The sequence below is a fragment of the Palaemon carinicauda genome, chromosome 5 (genome assembly GCF_036898095.1).
Source record: "Palaemon carinicauda isolate YSFRI2023 chromosome 5, ASM3689809v2, whole genome shotgun sequence".
NCBI classification, from domain to species: Eukaryota; Metazoa; Arthropoda; class Malacostraca; order Decapoda; family Palaemonidae; genus Palaemon; species Palaemon carinicauda.
This window is the reverse complement of record NC_090729.1, coordinates 134,468,429-134,481,885: the sequence shown is the minus strand read 5'-3', so window position 1 is coordinate 134,481,885 and position 13,457 is coordinate 134,468,429. Positions and strand designations below refer to the sequence as shown.

At 55.3% G+C, this 13,457-nt stretch overlaps 1 protein-coding gene across 1 annotated transcript in view; it reads left to right on the top strand.

Moving 5' to 3' along the window:
• LOC137641489 (pre-mRNA-splicing factor RBM22) overlaps positions 1-13,457 on the top strand; it is a 66,575-nt gene that overhangs the window by 6,043 nt on the left and 47,075 nt on the right. The window contains exon 2 of the mRNA XM_068374108.1: positions 7,678-7,793. Coding sequence (XP_068230209.1) covers positions 7,678-7,793 — 116 coding nt within the window. The remainder of the gene's footprint in view (positions 1-7,677; positions 7,794-13,457) is intronic.

Genomic DNA, 13,457 nt, shown 5'->3' with positions numbered 1-13,457 from the left:
AGAGGTAAATCCTCTGTCTATCGTCGACGTCGTGGTGACAGAGGCTTCCGACGGGTTGGGGCAAACCTCTGCGGTTCCTGATGAGGAGGACGTTGCGGAAGGCTCTCCTCCCCTTTCTGTTCATCCTTCGAAGAGGGAGGGGAGTCCCACGGGCTCTTCTGCTGCCAAACCTCCCTCTCGGGGGAGCGCATTGACTTAGACTCCCCTTCAGAGGACGGATGATCCTGACGACCCTCCTCGTGGCCGCCTTCGCCGTAAGACTCACCGTCCGCTACGTCGTAAGGGCCTCCCGTCTCCCTATAAGGGTGCTAAGAGGCGCCTTTTAAAATCTTCTCTTCCTTCCTCCGAGGGGGACTCTCCTCGCCGTAAGTAGCCTGCAGCTCCTGCCTCCTTAGACCTCTCCGGGGATCGATCTCCAACGCCTTCCAGACCTTCCGCCCCTGGTGCAGATGGACAGCAGTCTGACCTCGTCATCCGACGGGCAATGGTTCCTTCAGGGCAAAGGGTTGCCTCCCACGGTGTGGGGGCTTCCCTTGCGCGTCAGGGTTCCCCTGTGCGCCCTTCTGCAGTGTTAGCGCGCAGGCGCTCTCCTGCTCGTCAGCGTTCTCCTGATCGCCAGTGCTCTCCTGTTCGTCAGCGCTCTCCTGATGATCGTCGCCCCACTGCTCGCCAGCGCTCTCCTGAGTACTCCGAACATGCTGTTCCTGTTGTTCAGCCTGCGCGCCACCGGTCTCCTGAGCGCCCTTCTGCAGTGTTAGCGCACAGGCGTTCTCCTGATCGCCAGCGCTCTCCTGAGTACTCCGAACATCCTGCTGTTCCTGTTGTGCGCCCTGCGCGCCATCGGTCTCCTGAGCGTTCTAGATCTCCTGCCCGTCAGAGCGCACCTGCGCTCCCAGTTCCTGACACGCGCCCTGTGCTCCCATGTTCGCCCGCGCGACCTGGAACTTCGGTTCAGGTCTTGGATAAGGACTCTTCTTCTCCTCGCCCTCGCAATCCTGCTCGTCAGCCTGTTCCAGCACAGCAACGCTCGCGGTCGCCTGCGCGTAGTTCTAATGCTACTGTACGCCCTCGCGCCCATGCTTCTCCTGTTCCTGAGGACGTTTGTGAACGTTAGCCTTTGCGCAACGCGCTGGCAGCTCCCACACAGGATTCCACGCGTCGCCCTTCTGCTCGCCAGCGACCACAGACGCGTCGACGTTCGCCTGCTCGTCAGCGATCTCCTGCGCATCAATGATCCCCAGCGCGTCAACGATCCCCTGAACATCGGCGATCTCCTGACCGCCCGCGTGATCTTTCGCCTGCGCGCAAGCGCTCTCCTACGTGTCGGCGCCCAGAGGATCTGGAGAGATATGGGTCTCCTTCTTCCAGCTCGACTGTTCGCGGTCGCTCGCCTGCGCGTTCTACGCGCCATCGCTCGCCAACACGCCACCGTGCGCCAACGCGCCATCGCTCGCCTACGCACCAGCGTTCACCAACGCGCCATCGCTCGCCTACGCGCCAGCGTTCACCAACGTGCCATCGCTCGCCTACGCGCCAGCGTTCACCAACGCGCCATCGGTCGCCTGCTCGCCATCGATCTCCCACGCGTTACAGGTCCCCTGGACACCATCAACAGTAGTCGTTGGAGCGATCTCGTTCGCCCGCTCGCCAACGCGTTCCCTCGCCGACGCGCCAACGCAGTCACTCGCCAGCTCGCCCTCGTGCTCGCTCGCCCTCGTGCTCGCTCGCCCTCGTGCTCGCTCGCCCACGCGCTCACTTGCCTACACGCCCGCGCGATCGTTCGCCCGCGCATGACCGCTACCCCGCTCGATTGTCTCCGCGCGTTTGTGCACCCGCGCTTCAACAGCCTCTCGCGCGCGACTCCTTAGTGTCGCCTACGCACGAGCGTCAGCGCGACCCCCGTTCGCGTCGGGTTCCGCAGCTCGCAACAGCAGCAGGGACGCGTGTCGCCAGACCGCAATCAGGATCGCCCCCGCTTAAGCGCAGATCTCTGTGTCAGGATAGGGAAGACGCATCAGAGAGGTCAGAACAACTTTCTTTCCTTTTTCTTCACAGGCAGGTCCAGTGGTGTCCACTCCGAAGGATCGCCCGATCCCCTTCCCTCCAGCGGGAATTTCGGACTCTGTGTCCGTGACTCGGCAGTCCTGGTTTGGTCCTCTGATTCGGGCGTTAGTGAAGGCTATGAAGCCTGCACTCGCCGATCAAGGACACAAGCCAACGACGGCCTCGCCCCCGCTGAAGAGAAGGAGAGGAGTGGACTTCGTGGTGACTTCTCCCAGGGAGAAGCTGGTTCCTAAGAGGTCCGTTAGGAAGGCTTCATCCCCTTCGCAGGCATTTTCTCCTTCTCTTGAAGACGAGGCTTTTCCGTCCTCAGGAGAATCCAGTGAGGTAGCGGTCTCCCCCTCGGCACCAAGGGGAGAGTCGTCTCCTCATGGAGGGGAATCGTCTCGCGTGGAAGGCACCTTCCAGACCTCTTTGTTGGGGTTGTGTATCCCGCCCAGGAGGGAACCTAAAGACTCCAAGACAATTCCGAAGTCGTCTTCGCGAATTCGTCAGGATCCAGCTGTACCCCGGGAGAACGTCCACGCATCTTCCCAGGAAGAGATTCCGGGGACGGGAGACTTAGCTGCCAGTCCGCAGGGAGGATACCAGCAAGAGTCGGAGCACGCCTTCTGGCAAGTCCTGAGCCTGATGAGGCAACTCAACGGGTTCATGGATCCCGTGATCGCCCCCCGGGAAGGCAAGGACACGGTCCTGGATCAGGTGTACGGTACTCAGAAGCCCCCCAAGGCCAGCGCGGCTTTGCCCTGGTCCCAGGTGCTGAAGAGTGCCAGAGCCAGGGCCAATGCTCAACTCGCGGTTCTCGCCTCCTCCAGTCGTTCCTCTGCCGGGAAAAAACTCCTCCCACCTCCTCGTCTCCAGCAGAGGAGGTATTTTGAGATCATGGGGGAGTCTAGCCTCACTCTTCCCCTCCATCATTCGGTAGAAGAGCTCGCTAGGGGGGTTCCCCTTGAGAAGCTCTCCTCCCGGCAGGTGACCTTCTCGGCGTCGGAGATCCTGAGCCATGAGAAGGTCGCGAAGTGCGCCATGCAGGCCACTTCGTGGCTGGATATCTGGCTAGGTTCTCTGGGCATCCTATTGCGCTCCGAGGATCTGTCTAAGGAGACCAATAGGAAGGCCCTGGAGACCTTCCTCCTCTCGGGCACTCGCTCCATCGAGTTCCTGGCACATCAGGTTACCAACCTTTGGGCCAACTCGGTGTTGAAGCGTCGTGATGCAGTGACCGAGAAGATTCACCCGAAGGTCCCCGCCGTGGATGTCTGCAGGCTCAGGCACGCTTCCCTCCTTGGGGGAAATCTGTTCGAGCCGCAGGACATGGAACGCACAGCTGAGAGGTGGAGGCAGTCGAGCCAGGACTCCCTCCTCCAAAGGGCCCTTGCATCTTGACCCTATAAGCCTCCAGCTCCGCAGCAACTGCAGCAGCAGCCTCGCAAGACACCAAAGCAGGCACCGGCAGCTAAGAAAGTGGTGTCTAAGCCCCAGCCCTTTCCAGCCAAGGTCAAGAGGGGCGGTAAGTCCTCCAGGGGAGGCAAGACTCCTAGAGGGAGCGGCCGCAGCCGCAAACGCTAGGAGTGGCAGTCCCCCCACGTGTCCACCTGTGGGGGGATGCCTTTAAAGTTGCGTGCACAGGTGGCAGCAACAAGGGGCCGATGCTTGGACGTTCTCTGTGATCGGCCAAGGCTATCGCGTCCCATTCACAACATCTCTACCTCCCCTGACAGCGAATCCAGTGTCGTTGAGCTCCTATGCCATGGGATCGGTAAAGGGGCTAGCCCTTCGGGCAGAAGTCGAGACCATGCTCAAGAAGGATGCTCTCCAGGAGGTCGTCGACGGCTCCCCAGGCTTCTTCAGTCGACTCTTTCTTGTAAAGAAGGCGTCTGGAGGCTGGAGACCTGTTATCGACCTCTCAGCTCTGAACAAGTTTGTCAAGCAAACTCCGTTCAGCATGGAGACAGCGGACACGGTCAGACTTGCAGTGAGACCACAAGACTTCATGTGCACACTGGATCTAAAGGACGTGTACTTCCAGATCCCAATCCATCCGTCTTCCAGGAAGTACTTGAGATTCAGCCTAGACAGCAAGACCTACCAGTTCAAAGTGCTGTGCTTCGGTTTCTCCACAGCACCTCAGGTGTTCACCAGAGTGTTCACCCTGATTTCATCTTGGGGGCACAGGAACGGCATCCGTCTCCTTCATTATCTGGACGACTGGCTGATCTTAGCAGATTCGGAGTCGACCCTTCTTCGACACCGAGACAGGCTTCTGGGACTTTGCCAGGATCTGGGGATCGTGGTAAATCTCGAGAAGTCCTCTCTGTAGCCGTCCCAACGACTGGTTTATCTAGGCATGTTGTTAGACACCAATCTCCACAAAGCCTTTCCATCAGACGACAGGATAGCAAGGCTGAGGAGGGTGGCGAAACCCTTCCTCAGGCGAGAAGAGCTTCCCGCCCAATCGTGGTTGCGTCTCTTAGGTCACCTGTCCTCCCTGGCTTGTCTGGTTCCAAACGGCCATCTCAGGATGAGATCCCTGCAGTGGCGGCTCAAGTCCCGGTGGAATCAAGGATACGATTCCCCGGACGTGCAGGTCCCGATAGGACCTTTGGAACAGGCAGACCTGCGGTGGTGGCTGGTCAACGAGAACCTGCGAAAGGGAGTAGATCTTCTCGTCCTCCCCCCGGAGTTGACACTGTTTTCGGACGCGTCAAAAGAAGGGTGGGGGACGCACATTCTGAACCAGAGGACCTCAGGCCTTTGGTCAGAATCAGAAAAGTACCTGCACATCAACCTGCTAGAGATGAAGGCCGTCTTTCTGGCTCTTCAACAGTTCCAACGGACCCTGGCGAGTCACTCCGTGGTGGTGATGAGCGACAACACCACGGTAGTGGCTTATATCAACAAGCAGGGAGGTACTTTTTCGCAGCAGCTATCCCATCTTGCAGTAGAGATTCTGAGGTGGACCGAAGTCCACTCGATAACACTATCAGCTCGCTTCATTCCTGGCAAGAGGAATGTGCTCGCCGACAGTCTGAGCAGGGCTTCGCAGATAGTGAGTACCGAGTGGTCTTTGTATCCTCAGATAGCCAACAAAGTCCTGACTTTGTGGGGTTCCCCGACCGTGGATCTGTTTGCGACAGCCTTGAATTTCAAGCTGTCCCCTGTACTGCTCTCCAGTCCCGGACCCCAAGGCACTCTGGCAAGATGCTTTCCAACAACGGTGGGACAACATCGACGTGTACGCCTTCCCACCGTTCTGTCTGATGAGAAGGGTGCTCAACAGGACCAAACTATCGGTCAACTGTTCGATGACTCTGATAGCTCCGCTATGGCATCACGGAGAATGATTCCCGGACCTTCTGCAGCTCCTGACGGAGCTCCCAAGAGAACTTCCCCCACGACACGAGCTACTCAGACAACCACACTGCAACATCTTCCACAAGGCCGTAGCCTCGCTTCGGCTTCACGCCTGGAGACTGTCCAGCGTCTCCTCACGGAGAAGGGCTTTTCGCAACAGGTTGCGGAGAGAATGTCTCGGCACCTGCGAAAGTCCTCTGAGGGAGTCTACCAGGCAAAGTGGAAAGTCTTCTGTGGTTGGTGTCGTGGGAGGGGTATCTTTCCACTCGATGCCACTATTCCAGCAATAGCGGAGTTCCTCGTGTATCTGCGGGAGGAAGTACGCCTTTCGGTCTCAGCGGTGAAAGGCTATCGCTCAGCCTTAAGCTTGGCTTTTAGGCTGAAAGGAGTTGACATTTCTTCCTCGCTGGAACTCTCTCTACTCATACGTAGCTATGAGCTTACCTGCCCTCAGTCGGAAGTGAGACCTCCTCCTTGGAACGTGGTTCGGGTTCTCAGGGCTCTTAAGAAACCTTCCTTCGAACCATTACGCCAGGCCTCTGATCGCCACCTGTCTTGGAAGACGGCTTCCTGCTCGCTTTGGCCTCTGCCAAGCGAGTTAGTGAACTTCATGGTCTCTCGTACGACATCGCCCATTCAAGGGGATGGGGGGAGGTAACGTTCAGGTTCGTCCCTGAGTTTGTTGCCAACCCTGGAGTGCCGGACCCACGATTCGACTCTTTCAGGATCGCGAGTCTCCGTTCTGTAAGAAGCGACCCAGACCAGCTGCTACTATGTCCAGTGAGGAGTCTGAGGTATTACTTGAAGAGAACAGCTGCAGTTCGTCCTCAAGTGCGAGTGTTGTTTGTTAGCACAGGCAGGACGAAGAGGAGGGTCACCAAGAATACCATCTCGGCTTGGATTCGAAGGGTTATCCATCACGCCTTGAATCCAGACCCTCTTCCGTCACGTCGCCCTAGGGCACACGATGTCAGGGGCATTGCTGCGTCCCTGGCCTTCAAGAGAAACTTCTGTGGCGCAGGTGCTTCAAGCTGGGGTCTGGAAGCGTCAGACGACCTTCACAGCCCATTACCTGCAGGACGTGACCCACAGGAGCCTCGATACCTTTTCTATCAGCCCTGTGGTGGCTGCGCAACAGCTGGTCTAACCTCAGGCTCTTTTATGGACAAGTAGCAGTAGGTTGAGGGCGTTGATACCCGGTTTTAGTCTGCATGAATGAAAGAGTATGTCTGACCCTTACTTCTTTCTTCATCCTCCCCTCTCTTGGGGAAGCAGGATTCTGGTCTCTGCATAGCTGACCTCAACCTCTGCAGGTAACCCATGCTTCCTTGTGCTCCTAGTATTAAGTTTAATACTGTTGCGTTCCCCATACCCTGACGAGGTGGTATTGGGAACGTCCTATCCTGGATTTCTATCTAAAGGTCTCAAGGTCAACTTCATAGGACGAGTCACGCTCTTTCCTCCACACACAACTTATGTAGGCCACACGTTCCTCGCGAAGCAAGGAACTTGTGAGGTGCAGGGGCTCCTTTTCTCAAGTGCTACTCTCTGGGAGGCGGAGCCCCCAGGTAAAGCCAAAGTCAGTAAGGCTGGGGACTTTCCACCCTTCGTAAGGGGTAAGTCACCCAATGTAAATAGCGTGGTTTGTATTTCGGTTACGGAACAAATGACAAATTCGGAGATAATTTGTATTTCTCCAAACCATACAAACCTTAGCTATTTACACATATTTGCCCGCCAGCCCTGTCCCCCAAGTCAAGTCCTACCTCTAAGTGAAGTGAAGCAAATCACCGGTGTGTGGGGGGGGGGGGGAGGGGTAGCAAGCTACCCCTCCCCCTACCCCCGCTAACTAGTGCGGGGGTAGTTAACCCTCGTTAAAAACTATTGGCTCGTCATTTCAGCTACGCCGAAAGTAAACCCAATGTAAATAGCTAAGGTTTGTATGGTTAGGAAAAATACAAATTATCTCCAAATTTGTCATATTACAATAAGTCTGATTTTTGACTGAGAATAAGTGTAAGCTTTCATAATTTTTTTAGTTATTTTAAGCTTTGATTTGTTTTCAAGTTTATGCACTACTGATCAAAGGCTTCAAAATGTGGAACAACATTAGGTATTGCATTGGTCTTTACAATATTAGGGTTTTGCAATATTTAATAAGCAGTTAATTTTATAATATTTTTCACCTCTAACACCAATCATTATTTTAATAGTACATTTATGCTGTATATTACTCTAATGTCTCATTTTTTTCAATTCTAGGATTTTCCAATATTGTGTCAGACATGTTTGGGAGACAATCCTTATGTGCGAATGATGCGAGATCGCTACGGTAAAGAATGCAAAATATGTACAAGACCTTTCACAGTCTTCAGATGGTAAGTACTGTTTAATTCTTTTTACCTCGCTTTCATGAAACATGAAATAAAATCCAAATACTGTGTAGTACTCTAATGATTTCATAAATCCTGATTGTTCCAACACGAAGTACTTACCTCGAACTACTTTCTTAGGAGTATCTGGGATCTCCTCCCATCCGACCAGAGTTTTGTGTAGTTTACCCTAAACCCATTTTCTATGAGGGGCGACCTCAGGCATAGTGATACGTGCCCTGAGGCTAACCCCGGGTCAGAGAGCATGCTTGCTCAGGTCTCGACCTCCAGTAAGTTCTCTGGTCGCGTCGCGATATCATCTCACCGCTCTCCTTAACCCAGTGTGACTTGTGTGTCCCACGCGCTTCCCACGTGGTCCCTTTGTGCTTTCTCTGTGCACGCTTGTGTCTCGTAGTGCTTCTCCTTCATCATGGAGCATCCTCGCCGTTGTCCTGGGCCTATGGCCGGCAAATCGTGTGGAGCGTTCCTTTCGAAACCAGAAATTGACCCGCACTCCTTGTGTTCATCGTGCCGGGGCAGCGTGTGTTCCCCTTCCGACACGTGTCCGGAGTGCGAGTCGTGGAATGAGGTGCTGTGGGTGCGGAATAGCACCAAGAAGAAGAAGGCGGCAAAGAAGTCGCCTAAGAAGACCAACGTCCCTTCCTCCCTTGCTTTGACGAGTGCCTCGGCGGTCCTAGCTTCTCTCCCAACCTTCCCTACCCGAGTAGGGGACGAGGTAAGTCCGTTGCGGGGAAGAGGCCCGCGGCCCTTCCCCAGGAGTCTGATCTTCATGGCAGTGGGGTTGTGGCGTCTTTTCAGGCGAGTGAGGGGCCTGAGAGAGGGGCGGGAGTGTTTTCGGGAGATGGTGACCTGGTGCCTGCTGGTCACGTCTCCTCTGATGACCCCATGTGGGGTAATAATGCTACTAATTTCTCCCCAGCCTCTTGGGCATGCATTTCAGGTGGTTCAGCAGCCGAGGGCGACGTCGAGAAGGAGCATTCCCCGCCGTCGGACCCCACTGCTTGGGTTCCCCCTAAGACGCCTTTCAGGTCCCCGATGAGGATGGAGGATGACTTCGGGACCTGGGCTCCCACGGGACAGCCCTGCTCCCCCCCTAGCGCCGTCGGCTGTCTTCCCAGAGGTTTTTCTGCAGGAATCCTCCTACATCACCGCAGGAGCCGAGGCCTTCGAAGAGGGCCTATAAGTCGTCGGTCTCATCGGTGGAGGATCCTTCCTGCTCTTCTCAGGATGAGGCACTGTGGAACCTCAGGAGGCGAAAAGGGAAGTCCCGCAGGAAGTTGTCGCGTTCCCGCTTCCCCTCGAGGTCGCGCCACGAGAGTCGGCGCCCAAGATCCCCCAAGAACAACGAATGGGTGATGGTTCACAGAGACAGACTTCTGGAACTAGCTGCGGCGCCGGGCCCCTCAGGGTGGCGTCCGAGGACGGCCTCCCTGGATAGATACTCCTCCGGCGGCAGCGGCACCCGACGGAGGGATTCCTCATGGCAGGTTCCAGTTGACAGGCATAAGACTGCGAAGGTTCCGATTCCATCCGCCCAGCGGAAAGAGTCTCCCCTTCGGTCTGGCAGCCGAGTTCTGACCTCCAAGGGCCACCTAGCTCGGCACGAGCGCAGCCCTCGGCCTTCCTCAACGAGTAGGCCCGTAGATTCGAGGACCTCCAGGAGAGACGTTAGGCCCAGGATGGAGGCCCCCGTTCCGACGGAGATACCCGTCCTTCGTCGGGAGCCCCCGCGGGAGCGTCAGTCCAGAACTCTCCCACGTACAAGGTCCTCCATCGGGGTACCCTCGTCACTTGCACCAGCACCCCCGTCGGAGGAGCTCGACGACCATGGAGAGAGGTCAGCAGCGGAGGTATCGGCCTATTTGAGAATGATAGGCCTCATCAGAAGTCACCACAGGCTGGACATACCGGAACCCTCCTCCGAAGATGCTTGGCGTTCCAGCCTAAATAGAATAGTGGACGCCCCAGTCCAGCAGCGCCCCTCCTTGGCCCTCCCTTTGGCGAGGGAGGTTTATTTGGGTAAGGCTCACGTGGACAGGATAGTGGCCAACCACGCCGAGGCGCCCAAGAGCCAGAGCTCCTCCAAGCTGCTCCAGGGCCTGAAGTCCCAGAGCAGGTTCTACCTCCCAGAAGGACAGTGAGCGGGCGCCTGTGCACTGGAGCCAGCACTCACCGTCCTAGGGCAAGGAGCCTCAGAAGTAAGGGCATCCACGGCTCTGATCTGCTTCTCTCCTTCGGAGGCGGTCATGATGGAGGAGATGTCGAAGGACCTTGTCAACGTCTCCTCCTGGTTAGACTGGTGGGCGTTCAGTCGTCATACGACCTGTCAGTTCCGGGGACCAAGGCCTTGCTCAAGGAACTCATCAGCTCAGGAAGCAAGGCCCTAAAATTCTTGTTTTACCAGTCGTTAGCCATGTCCGCCAACTGGGTCCTACGAAGGAGGGACACTGTTCTGAGCAAGATATCCAGGAGGCTGCCAGACAGAGAGGCCAGATCTCTGAGGAACCTGACCCTGTGGGACGACTCAATCTTTCCCCTGAAGGCAGCGGAGGAAGCGATGGAGAGAATTCGGAGGATGAAGGAGCCGTTCGAGACCAGGCCCCACCCGGTCAGGAGGCCGACGTTTAGAAGACCCTCCGTCGACACGCCTCACCCTCCTCGGCCCGCTTCTAACCACCCTAGGAGAGACAACTCGGCGACAACATGGTTTCAGTCGTCTCAGCCCTCCCGTAGGGGATCAGCCCCGAATCAAGCCGCCTATAGACCGTCCTTCTCCGCATCCAGAAGAGGTCGTTCAGGCCGCTCATCGAGGAGGAGATAGGGAGGGAGGCCCCCTACTCCTGCTGGAGCCTCAAACTTTTTTGGTAAGCATGGGAAAAACACGTAGCAGACCCGTGGATAGTGACAGTTCTGAAAGAAGGGTACAGTTTGCCCCTCCTAGCGGACTCTCCTCCTCTGATACCAGATCTGCAGGCGGAGTGGCTAGCCCCAAAGGATCCCTTGAAACGGACACCTCTGCAGGGAGAGGTCTCAGCAATGTTGGCAAAAAGGGGCAATGGAACCTGTTCGGGACCCAGGTCCGGGGTTCTACAGCAGGCTGTTCCTGGTGGAGAAAGCAACAGGAGGATGGAGACTGGTCATAGACCTCTCAGCCCTCAAGTTCGTCTGCAAGACGCACTTCAAAATGGACACTCCAAAATCAGTATTGGCATCCTTGAGAAAAGGGGACTTCATGATGTCAGTAGATCTCAAGGAGGCCTACTTCCAGATCACGGTTCATCCCTCCAGCAGGAAATACCTACGGGTGAAATGGGAAAACCAGACGTTGCAGTTCAAAACCCTCTGGGCTGTCCACTGCCCCCAAGCCTTCATGAGGGTCTTCACAACGGTCTCAGTCTGGGCACACGAACAAGGCATCCGCCTGATTTGTTACCTGGACGATTGGTTGCTACTTTCAGCCTCAGAGGAAATACTGAAGGAGCAAGGCGCGAGGTTACTGCAGTTCTGCAACGTTCTGGGGATCACCATCAACCTAAAGAAGTCTCAACTGATTCCCTCCACCAGGACGACCTACCTCGGGATGGTTCTGGACTCCCGGTTAGTGAAAGCCTTCCCTTCCGCGGACAGACTGGACAACTTAGACCAGGTCCTCCGCCCCTTCCTGACGGACCAACCCAGGAGAGCAAAGGACTGGCAGAGACTAATAGGTCATCTTGTGTCTCTGGAGAAACTGGTCCCCCAGGGCAGGCTAAGGCTCAGGGAGGTCCAATGGAACCTGAAGGAGAACTGGATCCAAACGGATTCCCCCCACAGAGTGGTCCCGGTGTTTCCGAACACGAAACGGGTCCTGGAATGGTGGAGCTGCAGGACGAACACTCTCAAAGGGATGCCCTTTGCAGCCGACCCTCCGGAGATGCTCCTGTTCACGGACGTGTCGAAGGAGGGGTGGGGTGCTCATCTCTTAGGGAAATCAGCAAGAGGAAACTGGACAGCCCTAGAGAAGTCCCAGCACATCAACGTTCTAGAGTTGATGGCAGTACAAAGAGCGTGCCTGGAGTTTGTATACCTACTCCGGGGAAACACCGTAGCGTTGATGTGCGACAACGCCACGGTAGTAGCTTACATAAAGAAGCAGGGAGGCCTAAAGTCGAAGGAGCTGTGCGTCCTCACTTTACAACTTCTGGAATGGGCCGAAGTGGAACAGATAAGAATATCAGCGAGGTTCATCCTAGGGAAAAGGAACGTCCTCGCCGACGGCCTCAGCAGGATGGGGCAAGTGGTGGGATCCAAATGGTCCCTACTCCCGGAAGTAGCCAGATCCGTCATTCAGAAATGGGGTTCGCCGGTGATGGACCTCTTCGCAACAAGACTGAACACGCAGCTCCCCGTGTTCTGTTCTCCTGTTCCAGACCCAAAAGCGGCGTTCGAAGACGCCTTCCAACATCCGTGGGACAATCTCGACGTGTACGCTTTTCCCCCCTTCGGGATGCTCAGGCAGGTCCTCAACAGGGTGAGAAAGACAAGCAACCTACAGATGACTTTGGTAGCGCCCTGGTGGCCGGAGAGAGAATGGTTCGTGGACATAAGGGAGCTAACACAACAGCCGCCCTGGCCCCATCCGGACAGGCCAGATCTTCTCCGGCAATCACACTTCCAAACGTTCCACGAAAATCCACGGTCCCTCCGCCTTCACGCATGGAGGTTATCGAGCGTCTCTTGAGGAGGGAAGGCTATTCGTCGAGTACAGAAACGAGGACGTCGGGCTACCTGAGACGGTCATCGACAGCTGTATATCAGGCTAAGTGGGCCACCTTTACCAAATGGTGCGCCACTAGGGACATCAAGCCCCTGAAGGTCTCCATTCCGCAGGTAGCGGACTTCCTAGTTTACCTCAGGGACGTGGTCAACATGTCCATTCCAGCCATCAAGGGAGTCCGCACGGCCTTGGGCCAAGTTTTTCTCCTGAAGGGCATAGACCTGGGTAACTCCAGACATACGTAATACAGTAGTTAGCAGGTGGAGGGTAAGCTACAACCACTTGTGCCAAGTAAAGTATCCTTCTCTTTGACTTTAGTCACAGTTCAATACAGACATACTGCTGTGGCACCTCTTAATCTGGCTATTTTAATCTTTTGCTTTTTCTCTCAGATTGAATAAATGTATTGGTAGATCATTGTATTCAAGAGATACTTATAGAAGAAGCTTAGGATATGTAGTGTTTTTGCTAGCTGTAATTGTGAGACAGTTTTCTATACTACCTGTCATAATCCAACATAATTGTTCCTGTTGGTCTATTGCAGTTCTAGACCTTGCATGTGTTGCCTTACATCTATGGCAATGTGAACCTAAGGAAGTTGGTTTTCCATAGACATCGCTGGTGCTCCGTCAAAAAAAAAAGTTCTGCTGCTTCCAGGTGTGAAGGGGAGACGTATCATTTTTTTTTCTTGCAGTGTCTGCCGATGCTGGAAGGTGCTAAGGACTGAAAAATCTAGTTTAGCTTCATGAAAACGGGAGTAAGCTAGTTGGAGAAACTCGTTACTGTGCTTATTGCTAAACACATCAGTCAAAAGGGTTGTCATTTTAGTTGGGCAGCAAGTGACAGAGGAGTCTGGTTTATACAGTATGAAGAAACTGGTAAGATGCCACCAA